Source organism: Rhamphochromis sp. 'chilingali' (assembly GCF_963969265.1).
Source record: "Rhamphochromis sp. 'chilingali' genome assembly, chromosome: 3".
NCBI classification, from domain to species: Eukaryota; Metazoa; Chordata; class Actinopteri; order Cichliformes; family Cichlidae; genus Rhamphochromis; species Rhamphochromis sp. 'chilingali'.
Window position 1 is genome coordinate 1687196 of NC_137931.1, and position 15561 is coordinate 1702756.

A 15561-nucleotide genomic window follows, 5' to 3' on the forward strand; every position below is an offset into this window, starting at 1 on the left:
CAGGCCTACTTGTTGTTCCTAGAGTATTTAAAAGTAGAATGGGAGGCAGAGCCTTCAGTTTTCAGGCCCCTCTTCTGTGGAACCAGCTTCCAGTTTGGATTCAGGAGACAGACACTATCTCTACTTTCAAGATTAGGCTTCAAACTTTCCTTTTTGCTAAAGCATATAGTTAGGGCTGGACCAGGTGACCCTGAATCCTCCCTTAGTTATGCTGCAATAGGTGTAGGCTGCTGGGGGATTCCCATGATGCACTGGGAGTTTCTACTTCAGTCACAGTTGACATCATGTTCATACTCTGCATTCAATTATTAGTTATTATTAACCTCTGTCTCTCTTCCACAGCATGTCTTTATCCTGTCTTCCTTCTCTCACCCCAACCAATCACAGCAGATGGCCCCGCCCCTCCCTGAGCCTGGTTCTTTCTTCCTGTAAAAAGGGAGTTTTTCCTTCTCACTGTCGCCAAAGTGCTGCTCATAGGGGGTCATCTGATTGTTGGGGTTTTGTTCTGTTTCGTTTGTGTTATTGTAGGGTCGACCTTACAGTATAAAGCATCTTGAGGCAAATGTTGTTGTGATTTGGTGCTGTATAAATAAAACTGAATTGAACTGTATACAAACATGTCAGACCACACTACACTTTTGAAATCTAGCTGACGTTGTGTTTACAGTCCAAACTGTTGCTCAGCTCACAGATGGTCACCATATTCTCTGGAAACTAGTTCAACCAAGCCTGATTTTCTTTACCTCAGCTGCCTCAACAAAACCAGAAAATCAGTATCAGATCGTGGGTATCACAACATTTGTTAATCATTCATGACCCCCCCTTTGCAGCTCGTACTGTATCTCTTAGACTTGTATAAGACGATTCTCTGAACTTGTATTGAGGTCTAAGTCTCATAATATATTTTCTGATTTGACAGCTGACAACTTTACTGTGTTAGTCGCTCAGCTTTGTTGTTATCCAGTCTATTGTATTTTATAATTGCCACCTGTGTGCTGACTAGATTTCTAAATATGAAGCTTGTGTTACTACATCGAGTGACATAAAATCAGTGCAACAGATGACTGCGCCTGGACAAAACAAAGGTTTAATCGTGGATTTGAGAAGTTCATATGAAGTGTCCATATTCAGATTAGTGTGACTCTAAACAGCAGCAAGGATCTTCCAGTGCCGCCTCCACAGAAGCTTACTGGTACAGCTGGCACTGACAGAGCTGCATGACTGTGGAGCAGCAGGGCTGCAGCCAGGGCTTCCACATCAGGTTCGCGTGACTTAACTGGTTCTCCACTGGCTTCAGTGAGCGCCAATGCATCTTCACAGCTTCCTTCATTGTGGCCAGGACAGAGTGAAAGGCAGGCTCAGTGTCTGGGGTCAGCGGTGTGCTCTCTGATGGGTCCTTTGAGAGATCGAAGAGCAGAGGAGGATCGTGGAAGGTAACGTACTCCGGCGTGCAAAAGCAGATATGTGTATGGAAACACCCCGTCTTGTTTTCTGGGTAGAAGTTTGGAGTGAAGTAAAAAGCTTTCCACACCGAGCTACCTGAGAACGATAAATGAAAGCACTCAGTGCCACTTTCCCTCCATGAAGCAGGGTGCTGAAGTGCAGACTTTCAGCCTTAAATGTAAGACTTTTACAAACCACAGGAAGCACAACATTTATACATTTTCAGATGCATTAATTCAACAAACTAACAATTTTATTTTAATGCTTGGATGAAAATCTGTTGTAGAAAATGACCAGCTGGAGTCTAAAACCCATGGACATCAACAAATGCAGCTTTTCTTCCTGAGAGACGCTCCGTCAGGCATTTACTGCATCCACCTTCAGTTTGTGGATCCTTCTGGTTATCAACTGAAAAGCTGCTCTGCAAGATTTCGATCAGGTTTCTGCAGTATTTGTCTGAATCTGAGCAGAGTACAGCCCTGTGCACGTCACAGCTCGCCCTAATAAAGCTAACATTAGCTTCATCGTGTTTGGGCCTCTTATTTAAAATTACAGCAAGAAGCTATAAACTGTTAATTCAATATTTTCTCCATGGACGCCCCTCTCTGCCTTACTGCTGCTGTCCCAAAGTGTTAAAAATAGCTTTGCAAAGTCATGTTTTCCAGACTCATACATGTTAATGACTTTGGTTCTTATCTGTTCTAGAGTGTATTTTGTGTCATGATGTGTAACTTTTTGAGATCTTTTATCCTCCTTGATTCATCAGGTCACACAGTATCCAGTTAAACTCAGCTTTCCATAAAAATGGATTCATCACAGTCAGTTGCTGATTCGACATGAGGGGGGGATTACTTGAATAGCTATGGCCACGTAGGTTTAGTTTCTTTCTCCTAAATCATCATTTGGAAACTGCATTTTGTATTTACTTTGTCTTTGTCTAATATAAAATTTGTTTGATGATCTGAAACAGGATGTGGCAAATGCACAGCACTGTACATCTGATACATTTGATGAGGGAATAACCTCGCATGGTCATGAAACTGCTTGTCATTGAACTACCTAATTCATTTTAGATCTCTGCATGAAAGTGGCTGTAATTCAGTTAATGCATGTTTGTAAAACCCCTTAAATGAAAGCTGAAATACTTCAGTCACATATGGTTTGAAAACTACAAAAAAAATGATGTCTTTGTCCAACAAGTTATGGACCTAACTGTAGATGAGCAGCCTACTGGATCTCTGCAGCAGCCACATGTTATCAAAAGGTTGATGAACAGAATCAACCTTTTGTAAAGTGTGTAATGTATGTTTTGTCAAATAATATCAAAGAGAAACACATTTTCCATTTGCCTTTTTTCATGACCTGATATGGTACATTACAAAATTACACCCTGCACAGGCCGCCACTCGGTCGCAGAGCTAACACTTACAGGCAGACAGCCGTTCACCTATTCACAATTTAGAATAATCAGTTAACCTCACACTCTGCACACAGTGCTAACAACTAGCTGTTCGATATAACCATATATATCGATGACGATATAAAAGCGTCCATCGTTTCATTTTACGCTGTCGTTTGTTTCGTGGTGTCGCAAAATAAACTGTTTACAGCAATATTTTTCATTGTTTTTCATCGTGGCTCTGCTGTCCGCTTGTTTGTTTTCCACATAAACCTTTCACAATAAAGCTCAAGATCCTTTTGAGACTTTTCTAAATAAACTGAATCACGTGAAAGAGCATGCAGAGAGTTTACGGATGAGAAGCAAAAAAGAGCCGTCAGGTGCTAAAAAATAAAGCTTAGACTCAAAGTTTGAGAGAAAACGGCGCCGTTACAACTTATGTCTAAAAATGTATCGTTTCATGCATCGGTTAAAACACTCGACTCCAGGTACATGACGCGCAGCTGGAAACACTAAACGCAAGTCGAGCTGCCCGAGATTCACAGAATTTACAGAAATGTTACATTTTTGTGATTTATATCGTTGTCAGGACGATAAATGTCTTCTATCTGATATGAGATTTTTGTCATATCGCTAACAACTGCACCACGGTGCTGCCCCTGGATCTAGTTCAGCTAAATGAGCAGTTGCTACAATACACCTGGGATTGTAGTTGGTCAGTTTCCTCATTTGTTGAAAGCTCTGGTCAAACATTTCCTGCAGAAGGCTTAAAGAGCCTTCTAGAAGCTCGGACGGCCTCAGCCTGAGCTGAGTGTGAGAAATCTGCAGGAAACGTCTGAAGTTGTTTTCATCCATGCACTTGTATCATTTGGTCCATGTGACGGCTCACATCACCTGCTGGTTTCATGCTTTCACTTTTTAAATTTTAACTCCAAACACGGGTATGGAGCCATGGTATACTTATTATCCATAAACTCTATAATGTGTAGTAATATAGTATATGTTTCAGTGTGATACAGATCAGCAGTGGTCGGGCACTTTGGCCAAACTGCTGTCTTTAAAAGTGACCATAAATAGAAATGCAGCAGCATGCTCAGGTTTTCAAATGAGACCATTGCTGTTAATGAACTCCATTCTGTATTTTATTAACTTGTAAAAACTACATAAGTAACTGTGGAATCTGTGAAAGTTCAGCTGAGAGATCTTTTCAGACTGTCTTGCGGTGTCAGATCTCCCCTGAGACCTTCTCTGATATTCAGGCCAGGGGACTGTTACAAATATTTAAGTCTGCTTTGGATGATTGCTCTCTTGAGGAAGCCAGCCTCTTTTCATCTTTGTATGTTGACTTCAAATAGCACCAGAAATATGGCCTCAAATAGCAGAGTTTGTATCTGTCTGGTACAAAGTGATCTTTGTCCTTTAGTTTGGTATGTTACATTTTAGTAGTTTATTAATCTATTTCAGAAGTGGCCAACCCGCAGCTCCTGAGCCGCATGCAGCTCTTTGCCTGGTTTCATGCAGCTCTTATATTGAAGTTTGTGGTTTTTTTAATCTGCGTGTTCGCTTCGTTTGAGTTTAACACTGTATTTTCATCAAATGCAAATGTGCGTGAGATGGAAATACCGCAAAGTTTCCCAGTAGGTGCGAGTGTCATGATGGGTGTGACCCTGTGTTTTGTGTTTGATTTATACTTGATTATTGCAAACAAAGCTTGGAGTTTCTGTTTCTGTGCCCTCCCCATGCTTCACGTTTGGTTCCACTGCATCATCCACAGGGAGCAACTCGCGTCTAAATCACTGAATTTAGACAACGTCATGAAGCCTGTGATGGAAATCATCAACTGCATCCACACACATGCACTTAACCACATGCAATTCAAGAATCTCATCGCTGAGCTGGACCCGAGGCTTCCAGGTGACCTGCTGCTGCACTGCACTGTGAGGTGGCTGTGATAAACCCAGGCACTCTCTCGCTTCTTTGAGCTTTTGGATGCCATAATAATAATAATAATGGATTGCATTTATATAGCGCTTTTCAAGGCACCCAAAGCGCTTTACAATACCACTATTCAGTCACTCTCACATTCTCACACTGGTGGAGGCAGCTACAGTTGTAGCCACAGCTGCCCTGGTGACAGAAGCGAGGCTGCCATATGGCGCCATCGGCCCCTCTGGCCAACACCAGTAGGCGGTAGGGTAAAGTGTCTTGCCCAAGGACACAACGACCAAGACAGAGAGCCCGGGGATCGAACCGGCGACAGATACGCTTCTCAACCCCCTGAGCCACAGTCGCCCATGAAACTGTTAATGGTAGAGAAGGACTATCTCGAGCTCTCGGACCTCAAGTGGATTATGGATCTGGTCTCTCTGGTCGACATGCTGTGTCACTTGGACAGACTGAACCTGACCCTGCAGGTTAGGTTAAAAATGCTGCCTGACCTGGTGCAAAGTGTGTTTGCACTTGTCAACAAACGGTAGAGGTTATCAATACGGCTTCATCTTTCTCTGTTGCACACTTACTGTTTTGGGGATACCATCTGACAGCGTTCAAGTTGGCATTACAGTAGTGAAAGAGAAATTCATGCTTGGAACGTCCAGCTCTCCCCTGTAGCAAATCCATGAGGTCATGACCATCTATCTCCCTGCAGAAAGAAAGTGAACATGAATTACAATGGTGGCTGCAACTGATCAAAGCCTCTGGATTACCTTAACACCCCACTCTTCATTAGAAAACATGTTTCCTCTGCTCACATCCAGGATTCCCCTCACTGTGAATCGCTCTCACTGCCTCTCCTTTCTTTAAATGTGACCTAGATTTCAGGCTGACATAAGGAAGGAGCACAGTCTCACCGCTGTGCAGCCTCACCTGTCCTCTGGGACTGAAGCTCCACTCAGCTGCACCACAGTAGGAAACAGGTCCATGTGGCTGGTGGGCTCATCTATCTGTCTGCCACCAGGGATTTTCCCAGGCCAACGTAAAATTCCAGGGACCCTGATTCCTCCCTCCCAATTCGTGGACTTCCCTGCTGCTCGGTAAAAGAAAAAAAAGAACAAGAAGTCATGAAAATAATTCTCATCCGGCTACCAATTAAGCCTAAATGATAGCACTGCACCAAATCCCCACTGAGCCGTCTGCACAGGTGGTACTGTCATTGTCTACATTTGCTCTGCCGGTGTGTCTGCGGTGCTCTGCATCACGATTACAAATGAGCTGATCATGTTGAACTTGGAGCTCATAAATCTTAAACAACATTTGAAACACAAGAGAGCATAACGGCACAGAACCACCTATTTTACCAACATGAGCTAGACTTACACTCCAGGCTATTACGTTTTCCTTCATTAAGTTGAAATCCCAGTGGAAATCAATATATTGTGTTTACAGCACATACCAATCGAATGTATTACAGTTACATTCACAATGTGGCTGCCCCCTCATTAGATCAGTAACCGGCTTTGATTGATTGATTAATCACCTCACGACCAGCTCCCGATCATCGGTCGTTTGGTTGTAAGAAAATCCAGCACGGCGCATGCCCAGCTTTACATGCCCTCCAGAGAGCCTGTTCTTCAACAGCTTCACTGGCTGCCCGTAGATTATACAGTCACTTGCTAAATATTGCTTCAACCTGGTCCCTCCCTACCTGTGCTCCTTTCTTAGGTCTTTGTTCATCGCTCACCTTGTTGTTCCCTCTGGCCGTCTCACCACAGAGCAGAGCTGATCTGTTCCCCGGCTCTGGAATGAACTTCCTCTTGATATCAGGAATATCTTCCTTATTCCAAACTGGCTTACTCTCTTCAAGCACTGACTCTAATTGTTTTCTATCCTTTCGCTATTTGTTTTTATGCTTTGTAACGTGACCTTTGCTTTTTTCAAAGGCACCCACAAACAAAATGTATTATAATTATTAACTAAATGGTTAAAATCCTGCTGATGTATACAGGCAGAAAGGTCATTACAACCAAGAACAGTTTTCCGTTTTTCTTCTCGGTGTACCTTTATATATTCCGTTCGATCCCCCGTGGACATCGCCTCTGGCAGAGATTTCCTCCAGATGCGCCCCATGATCTGAAGTCAAGTAAACAAGAGTTTTTCCTCTCAAGCTGAGTCTGTCCAGCGTCTCCATGAGCTGACCTGAGAATACACACAGTGCAAACTCCAGTCTGTAATTATTTGGAAACATTTTTCCGTTTGAGTATGAATAACAGAACGAGAAAGAGAAACTGTAAAACAACACGTGTTAAAGCTGCCAGGCAGGAGGAAAAGAGGAAGACCTCAGAGGAGGTTCGTGTTTGTCGTCAATGATGTCATGCAGGACAGTGGGTGTGACAGAGGCAGAGGGACAGAGCGGGATGGATGCAGATGAACTGTGGTGACCCCTAAACGGAGCAGCTTAAAGAAGGAGGAAAAATACATCTTCTATATTAGATTGGTCAAAGTAGGGATCAGTGCTCGCTGGCTGCTCTGCTTTCTTTCTGTGCCTCTCTCCTCTATCTGTGCACCACGTGTGTTTGTGTCCTCATCTCATCAAGGCCACTCTTCACTGGACCGTTCAACAACACAATGAGTTAAACCTTCTGTGTTTGTGGTGCCTCCGACATCCTCGAACACTAAGTGTTTCTTCTGTACATTTCCCTGGATTCCCCTCCTTGGTGTGTGGTGGGTCGAACCCTGAGGTGGACGGTTTTATGTGGGTTCTCTTCCCCCCGGACCCCTGGAGCACTATTCCACTATTTGCATTATGTCTTTATGCAAATATACTTTCACTGTAAACAAACACACTGAACTTTTATCTCCTGAGTCCAGCGTGCCCATCAGCCTTGACACAGCGATTGTATTGATCATGTCCATCATTACTACTGGACATTAAGTTTTTTCAGTCGCCAAAAACATCAAAGAATACTGTGTAAGAGACACTTTAATTCAATTCAACTTTATTTATACATCGCCAAATCAAAACAACTGTCACTTCAAGGGGCTTTATTTTTAGATCCTAATATAGAGAAAAACTGTTGGCTTTGAGAGTGCTGATGGAGAAGTAATGACTTATAATTGTAATGACAGAGAGACCTATTAACACATAGTGACTGAAGAAGAAACTCCCAGTGCATCATGGGAATCCCCGGCAGCCTACACCTATTGCAGCATAACTAAGGGAGGATTCAGGGTCACCTGGTCCAGCCCTAACTATATGCTTTAGCAAAAAGGAAAGTTTGAAGCCTAATCTTGAAAGTAGAGATAGTGTCTGTCTCCTGAATCCAAACTGGAAGCTGGTTCCACAGAAGAGGGGCCTGAAAACTGAAGGCTCTGCCTCCCATTCTACTTTTAAATACTCTAGGAACAACAAGTAGGCCTGCAGAGCGAGAGCGAAGTGCTCTAATAGGGTGATATGGTACTACAAGGTCATTAAGATCAGATGGGGCCTGATTATTTAAGACCTTGTATGTGAGGAGGGAAGGGAAGCAGGAGAAATCTGCTCTCTCTTTTGAGTCCCTGTCAGTACAGTAGTTATCCTGTAATAGTTGTTGATGATGATGCAGTTCTTCACTCCTATTTATACTCCTCTATACACCAATATTGCATTTAATTATTAGTAATCCTTACCCCAATCTAGTCGGCTCAGATGGTTGAGCTTCCTGAGCCTGGCTCTGCTGGAGGTTTTCTTTTAAAAAGGTGTTTTTCTTCCCACTGTCGCCACGTGAGACTCATAGCGATTTGTCTGATTAGGGCTTCTCCCTGACATGCAGTATACTAAGGTCAGGTCATGATAAACACTTGAATTAGGGGCAAACCTATATGGGTACATTTAAAGCTGTTATAACATATTATGAAATGCTTACAGCTGCACTAATTTACAGTCTTAACAGGTTTTATAAAATAATCAGCTCAATCTTTTCTAATATATTTGTGATAAATAATTTGAGCTGATGATTTGACGAGAAATGTATAAACAATATTTCCTATTTTGACTACAAAGCACAGTGAGATCAGTTCTCCATCCACAAGGTTTTAAGTGGATCTCCTCACATCTTCCACCTCGCCTCACTTACTGGTTCTTCTCTCCTCTGCAGCAGCAGGTGAAGCTGGGGGGGTTTCACAGAGCCTACCCTCCTAACATGATAAGATCGTGACAAGATGTAATTGCTATGACTACACACTTATCTTCTGTTCCCACTTTAACGAATATTCCTGAAGGCTCTTTCTTTCTTAGTGTCATTTGACTGAACTGGGCAAAGAGGAGAGGTCGGAAGCTTCTGGGCTTTTTTTACTGGATTTGAATGAACTGACAGACATAGAAAAGCAGCTTTTCCTTTAAACAGACAGAATGACCTACCCACACTCCAGTCCACCTCCTGCACAGCGTCCCCGTAGATACCGTGGCGGCTCGTTCCTCTGAAAGCGGCTGAAGCAAAGATGGCTGTGTGGACTTGGAGGAAAGAGAAAAGGAGCAGGAAAGGCCTGTTTGAAGTTCTGCAGAAACAAACAATGAATATGAAACATTGCAACAAGAGTTTTCAGATCCAGGTGAATCAGGAAAGCTTCACGTACCGCTCTATGAAGTCCACTGCCTCGTGGACCATCCTCTGTGTCATGTTTTCAGACTTATATGGCTGCTCCACAATGCTGTGGTCCCTCAGGAGAACACAGTTTAAGTATGGGACAGCCATGCTGAACGCTACTGGAAAACCAGTGACCAAAAGCAACAGAAACATCAAGCTCAGGATCGACCTTCTGCCGATGACCCCTCTGTAGTGCAGCACAACTGCAGTGAGCAAAACGATGCCCATTGTTCTGTATGGCAAATTTTTATGGAAGTGGAAAATGGTGCCATGTCCAGGCTGGCAGTCCTTCAGGTTAGTCAGAGGGATACCGAAGAAATAATTGAAGCCGTGGTTGTTAGGGTGGTGGCAGTGATCGTCACGGCTCTCACAGTTCAGGCCCAGGTGCCATTTTCCTGCAGACAAGAAGAAGAAACAAAAACTCAGAAAGTAGAAACGCGATTAAGCTCGAAGCCACAATAAAAGAGTAAACTGTACACTTCCTATAACAAACAAATCTCACTACGGTTACGGGTATAAATATTGACATCAGTGTGAGCTGCTAATAACGCTCAAAACTGTCTGTGATGAGCACACGAGACACTCGGCCAAAGACCTCTTTATTCAACTTGTCTGACATAACATTTAAAGCTGTACTTAATAGACTGGCGCTTACATAGCACCTTCCTGCTGTCTGCATTCATACACCAGCTTTTTCTGTGCCTAAGCACTTTTACCCGCATGTTCACACACTCACAGGCACTGGGGTCAACTCAGGGTTCAGCATCTACCTCAGGATACCTCAAGACAGAGCCTAGGGGATCTGGGGCATTCACCACCTCTCTCCTTAACCTGGCTTCAACCAGTCTTTCCCATAGTGTACTTCTGTCATGATCCTGGGTCTGCTGACCCAGCGTTTTGTGTTTAGTTTATGTAGCCTTCAGGTTTCCTAAGTTCATCGTTATCATGCCTAGTTGTTTCCAGTTAATTTTACCCCTCGTGTTCCCACTATGTTAAGTCTCCCCTGCTTTTCATGTATTTCATGTCTGTGGCTTATGTTGTCAGTTCAGGTTGTCATGTCTATATCTCACTGTGTTTCCTGTTTTATTGTGAAGAGGTCTGGTGTGTCTGTGTTCATCATGTTCAGTTACTCTCCCCCTGTGACGTAATTATGTTCATGTGTCAGCTGGGTTCCCATGTGTTGCCACTTCCCTCATTATCCTCCTGTGTCCATTTAGTCTGTGTGTTCTCAGTCATTCTTTGTCAGGTCGTCCGTTGTATTCGTCTGTTGTACTGCTCATCCATGTCTCATCTCCAGGTACCCATGTCACTTCACTATGGTTAAGGTTTTTCATGTTTTGTTATTAGTTCACCCAGTTTAGGTTATTGTTTAGTTTTCACCGATGCCCTATTATTTTGTACCCTCGTTGCTAGCCTCAATAAACGGCTTGTTTTGTTAATCCACACCACGTTTTGGTCTGCGTTTGAGTCCTCCTCTGCAACACATACGGTCTGCCCCAGCCAGACCGTGACAACTTCATGGTATGGCTCATCAGCATTAAAGCTCTGTAGTTACTACATCTGTGCACACAACCCTTGTTCTGCAAAACTCTCCATTTCTCAGGCATCTTCTCACTCTCTGTGACTGTTAAACAGTCAAAGGTCCACTGCCCTGTCTCCTACACATCTCCAACCAACCACCTTTTCACTCTTCATACACCTTCATAGCTGCCCTCACTTCCTCCTTTCTTAACCTCTGCACTTCCGCATTCAGCCATTCCATCCTATTTGCAAAATCCACACTAGGGCTGGGCCATATTATACCGTTCACGGTAATACCGGTATAATGTTAGGCAACGATAGGAAAATGAAATATCGCGATAGAATATGAGTAAAACGTGCATGCGCAGTTCCTTTGTTTTCATACGCACATGGCCGATTGTTGAGTGAAACAAATGAACCAGAATTGGTTTGTAAAAATGGTGCAACTTCCGTGATGTGGAACTGGTTTGGTGTTTGTCCGTCAGATACACGACAAAGCACATTTTTTTGCAGAACATGCAAGCGGCCGTCGTTATTGTCGTATTTGTCGGACTAAGATGCTCTTAAATCTGGGAGTAATCTGGGTCCTAAACTCCGTATACTTCAGGTCAAACGAACACTGCAGCATCACTAAGAGTTAAAAACTGTCTAAATTCTTTCATCTTTAATAAAACGATCAGCGTTGCTGTTTTACCAGGTGTAACTATGAAGTTTAACTCCCAGGCATCCATGAAAACAGAATTTATTACATTTAACGGAGTTAGAAGCTAGCAGGAAGCTAGCGGAAGTTAGCTCGCTAGTTTCGCTAGTTACCTAAGCATGATATAGCATGTTCTGACTGAGAGATTTCTGAAAAAAATCAAACGTACAGCTCTGCTATCACTTCCAACATAAATGAAGACAGGAAACTAAACAGCAGTGACGTTTGTAGGGTTACTGAAGTTGGGCTACTTGGTATACAATGATGTGCTACGTGATCGCTAGCAACACAGCTATGTTAGCATAACATAAACAGTGAAGCTGGAGGACGAACACTAACACTTTTCCACTTATAAAAGTTAACGTGAAGGTTCCTCATGGTTAGAAACAAATGCAATCGCATGGCAGGATGCTGTAAACGGACCAAACTTCAGTCAGGAGAACAACTGAGATAATCCATCCACAATACGAGGTTAGTCATTAATATACTGCAACAACATGGGAATAGAGCAGCTGCAGAGAATTCAACATTAATGAATCAATGGTACAGAAGTGGAGGAAGCAAGAAGAATGAGTTTAATAAAGTTTGATTTATCTGACTGCTTTGTTTCGCTTAATGTGCCTTATAATCCCGTGCACCTTATGGTCCGAAAAATGCGTACTGCACACTGCAGTTTAATGTTGCAAAGCACCTCTTTTTAACTTCAGTGGATATTATACATGGTTATGCTCAGGATATGTCAGCCCATTTCTACTGGAAATGCCTTTTGGTTAAACTTTCAGCAAGGAATTTGCATTTGCACTGTTACATTTTTATAAAGCTTTAATGTACATAAAAACCAGCTTCTTGTTTAAGTGAAAATAAATGGAAGGTTGTCTTTTTGCGCTAGTAATGTTGTGGAGTTGTATTTTGTCTCGCATCAATTATATCGTCGGTTATATCGTTATCGCAAATTTTCAAATATATATCGTGATAAATATTTTTGGCCATATCACCCTGCTCTAATCCACACCATCGGTCCATTTCTCTCCTTCAATTCAATTCACTTTTATTTATATAGCACAAAATCACAACAGTTGCTTCAAGGTGCTTTATATTGTAAGGTAAAGACCTCAAAAAGAAGACGCCACACATGTCCATTAAATTCTGCTTCAGTTACCATGCTGGCAACATTCAACGTCATCCTTTTGATTTCTAGCTTCAGACTCATGATCTTGTCTGACCCTCTCTTCACCTGCAAAACACTATTCACATAAAAGTAAAGATTACCACGACACTATTTCTTTCACCGTGGCTCAGGGGGTTGGGAAGCGCATCCTTAACCGGAAGGTCGCCGGTTCGATCCCCAGCCTCTCTGTCCTGGTCGTTGTGTCCTTGGGCAACACGCTTCACCTACTGCCTACTGGTGTTGGCCAGAGGGGCCGATGGCGCAATATGGCAGCCTCGCCTCTGTCAGTCTGCCCCAGGGCAGCTGTGGCTACAACTGTAGCTGCCTCCACCAGTGTGTGAATGTGAGAGTGAATGAATAGTGGCATTGTACAGCGCTTTGGGTGCCTTGAAAAGCACTATATAAATCTGTAATGGAGACCAGGGGTTCCATTACCTGGTTGGTATTGTTAATAATAAATTGTTGGATTGGGAATTTAAAATAGGGTAATAAAGAAAACACATTAGATCTTTTGGAGTCTTTTATTAGGTTATTTGATATACAATTAAATTGACAGCTTGTAACAGAAAAGAGACAGTGGGACTGGCCATCCTACCTGTGTCGGAGAAGAGCCAAAGTTAGAGCTGTTTGCAGTTAATCATTTATCAATAACCTAAACATATGTGAAATGAGAACTTGTAAAGGTACTCACCTGTCCTAGTTGCTTCTTGCAGGATGTGGAGCAAAAGAGTGAAAGCGGCTCAATCACCTGTTTAAGAGCTCTTGGAGCAGACCAGTGTGCCAGGTTAGGGAGTATGGATAAAGAGGGTTTTAATTTAGATAGAAATGGGTGAAGCTTATGTTATTGATTTGTTTATAGTATGTGTTGGAAATATGTATATGTTTGTGATGTGCTTTAATGTTATTGTATGTTTGTTTGTGTGGAGGGTTATGTGTTCATTTTGATTAGTTAACCCCCATACTTGGGCTATTCCAGATGCTCACCTGAAAAGGTAGAGTATAAAAGGAAGCCATTTTGTTTAGTTGTAGTTAGTGTTTGTGCTGTTATCATGCTCCTTCTTTAATAAAGTGCCAAACCATGGATGTCTTTTACTCCAGTCTCGCGTCATATTATTGGACAGAACCTATGACCGCCGGCCAAAACTGACAAGTGGTGTCAGGAGTGCTGCCTCTAATGAATGAGGTAAATATGATGACGAGAAGTGGAAAGAAGAATGACAGTAATGAAGGGGCAGAGGATGGTGAAGGTGCTACAGCTGATCCAGTGGCTAAAGCAGGAGCTAAACCTGGCGATAGACTGGATGAACTGACAGCTCTGGTGAAATCATTGATGCAGTCTCAAGCAACAAGAGACCAGAGAATGGACAGAGAATCAGCCCGACAAGAACAAAGATGGAAAAGTATGCAACACCAGTTTCAGCAAATGCAAGTTCAAGTAAAAGAATTCACGCAGCAGCAGCAACCCATCACGCAGCAGCAGCAATTGCCAATGCAGTCCACGCAGCAGGTAAAACAGCATTGTCTTGTTCGGGTAGTCAAGGACGAAGAGGAGGGAGAACAGTTTTTTCCCACAGGCAAATCAGGGCCAAGTTTAGTGTCACTGGCCCATCTTAAGCCCTCCCAGCAGGGAGATTTAAGGGCTCTTCTGGATCCACATTTGTTCCAGGAAAAACCTGGTTTTACAAAACTGGTACAACACAAAGTCCACTTGAGGGATAATGCTCCACCCCGTAGAAAATTCTATAGGATTCCTGAACGCCTGGTTTCACAGCTGAAGAAAGAAATTGACCTAATGTTGTCACTTGGGATAATTGAAACATCAGCGAGTGAATGGTGCAGCCCAATTGTTCTGGTCCCGAAAAAGGATGGAACATTGAGGTTTTGCATTGACTTGAGATATCTCAACTCTGTCTCAAAGTTTGACCCCTATCCAATGCCTCGTATTGATGAGCTCTTGGAAAGGGTGGGGAGAAGTAAGTTCATTACCACTCTTGACCTAAGCAAGGGCTACTGGCAGGTGGCCCTAGCTCCAGAGGCAAAGGAACTGACGGCCTTCAAAACCCCGTTTGGGCTGTTTCAGTTCAGGGTGATGCCGTTTGGTCTCCAAGGGGCACCAGCAACGTTTCAGCGGCTGATGGACCAGGTCTTGGGGGATGTGTCAGACTTTGCTGCAGCATACTTAGATGATGTTGTGATATTTAGTCAGACCTGGGAGCAGCATGTGGCTCACCTGCGACGCGTTTTAAAGCTAATCAAATCTGCTGGTCTTACTATCAATCCTCACAAGTGTAAGATCGCACAGAGGCAGGTGGAGTACCTTGGATATGTGGTTGGACATGGACAGGTGAAGCCTCAGGTGGGGAAAATGGAGGCAATCCATGCATATCCAGTTCCTACAACCAAGAAGAAGGTGCGGGCATTTATAGGCTTAGTGGGCTGGTACAGTAAATTCATCCCCCACTTTGCAGAGAGGGCAGCACCTCTCACGGATTTGACAAAAGCGTCGGCGCCGAATAAGGTCAAGTGGACAAAAGACTGTGACAGTGCTTTCATTGACCTTAAGTCAGCCATCACAGGTGATTCTGTTCTACACAGCCCGGATTTCACTCAGCCTTTCACACTGCAGACAGATGCTTCTGGAGTAGGCTTAGGAGCCGTGCTGCTGCAGGAGGTGGAGGGAGTGAGGCGCCCAGTTGTTCTCCTCAGCAGAAAGCTTCAGGACAGAGAGTCTAGATACTCCACCGTGGAAAAGGAGTGTCTTGCTATGAAG

The 15561-nt window shown here is 43.4% G+C and overlaps 1 protein-coding gene across 1 annotated transcript in view; it reads right to left on the reverse strand.

Annotated features, from left to right (window-relative positions):
* Window positions 1-238: 238 nt before the first annotated feature.
* Window positions 239-15561, reverse strand: part of LOC308393878 (steryl-sulfatase-like) — a 33043-nt gene continuing 17720 nt past the window's right edge. Inside the window, exons 5-10 of the mRNA XM_080877896.1 lie at window positions 9392-9797; window positions 9177-9313; window positions 6839-6976; window positions 5708-5867; window positions 5362-5483; window positions 239-1539 (exon numbers count right to left, since the gene is read on the reverse strand). Of these exons, the coding sequence (XP_080734022.1) occupies window positions 1187-1539; window positions 5362-5483; window positions 5708-5867; window positions 6839-6976; window positions 9177-9313; window positions 9392-9797 (1316 nt within the window). The 3' untranslated portion in view covers window positions 239-1186. The remainder of the gene's footprint in view (window positions 1540-5361; window positions 5484-5707; window positions 5868-6838; window positions 6977-9176; window positions 9314-9391; window positions 9798-15561) is intronic.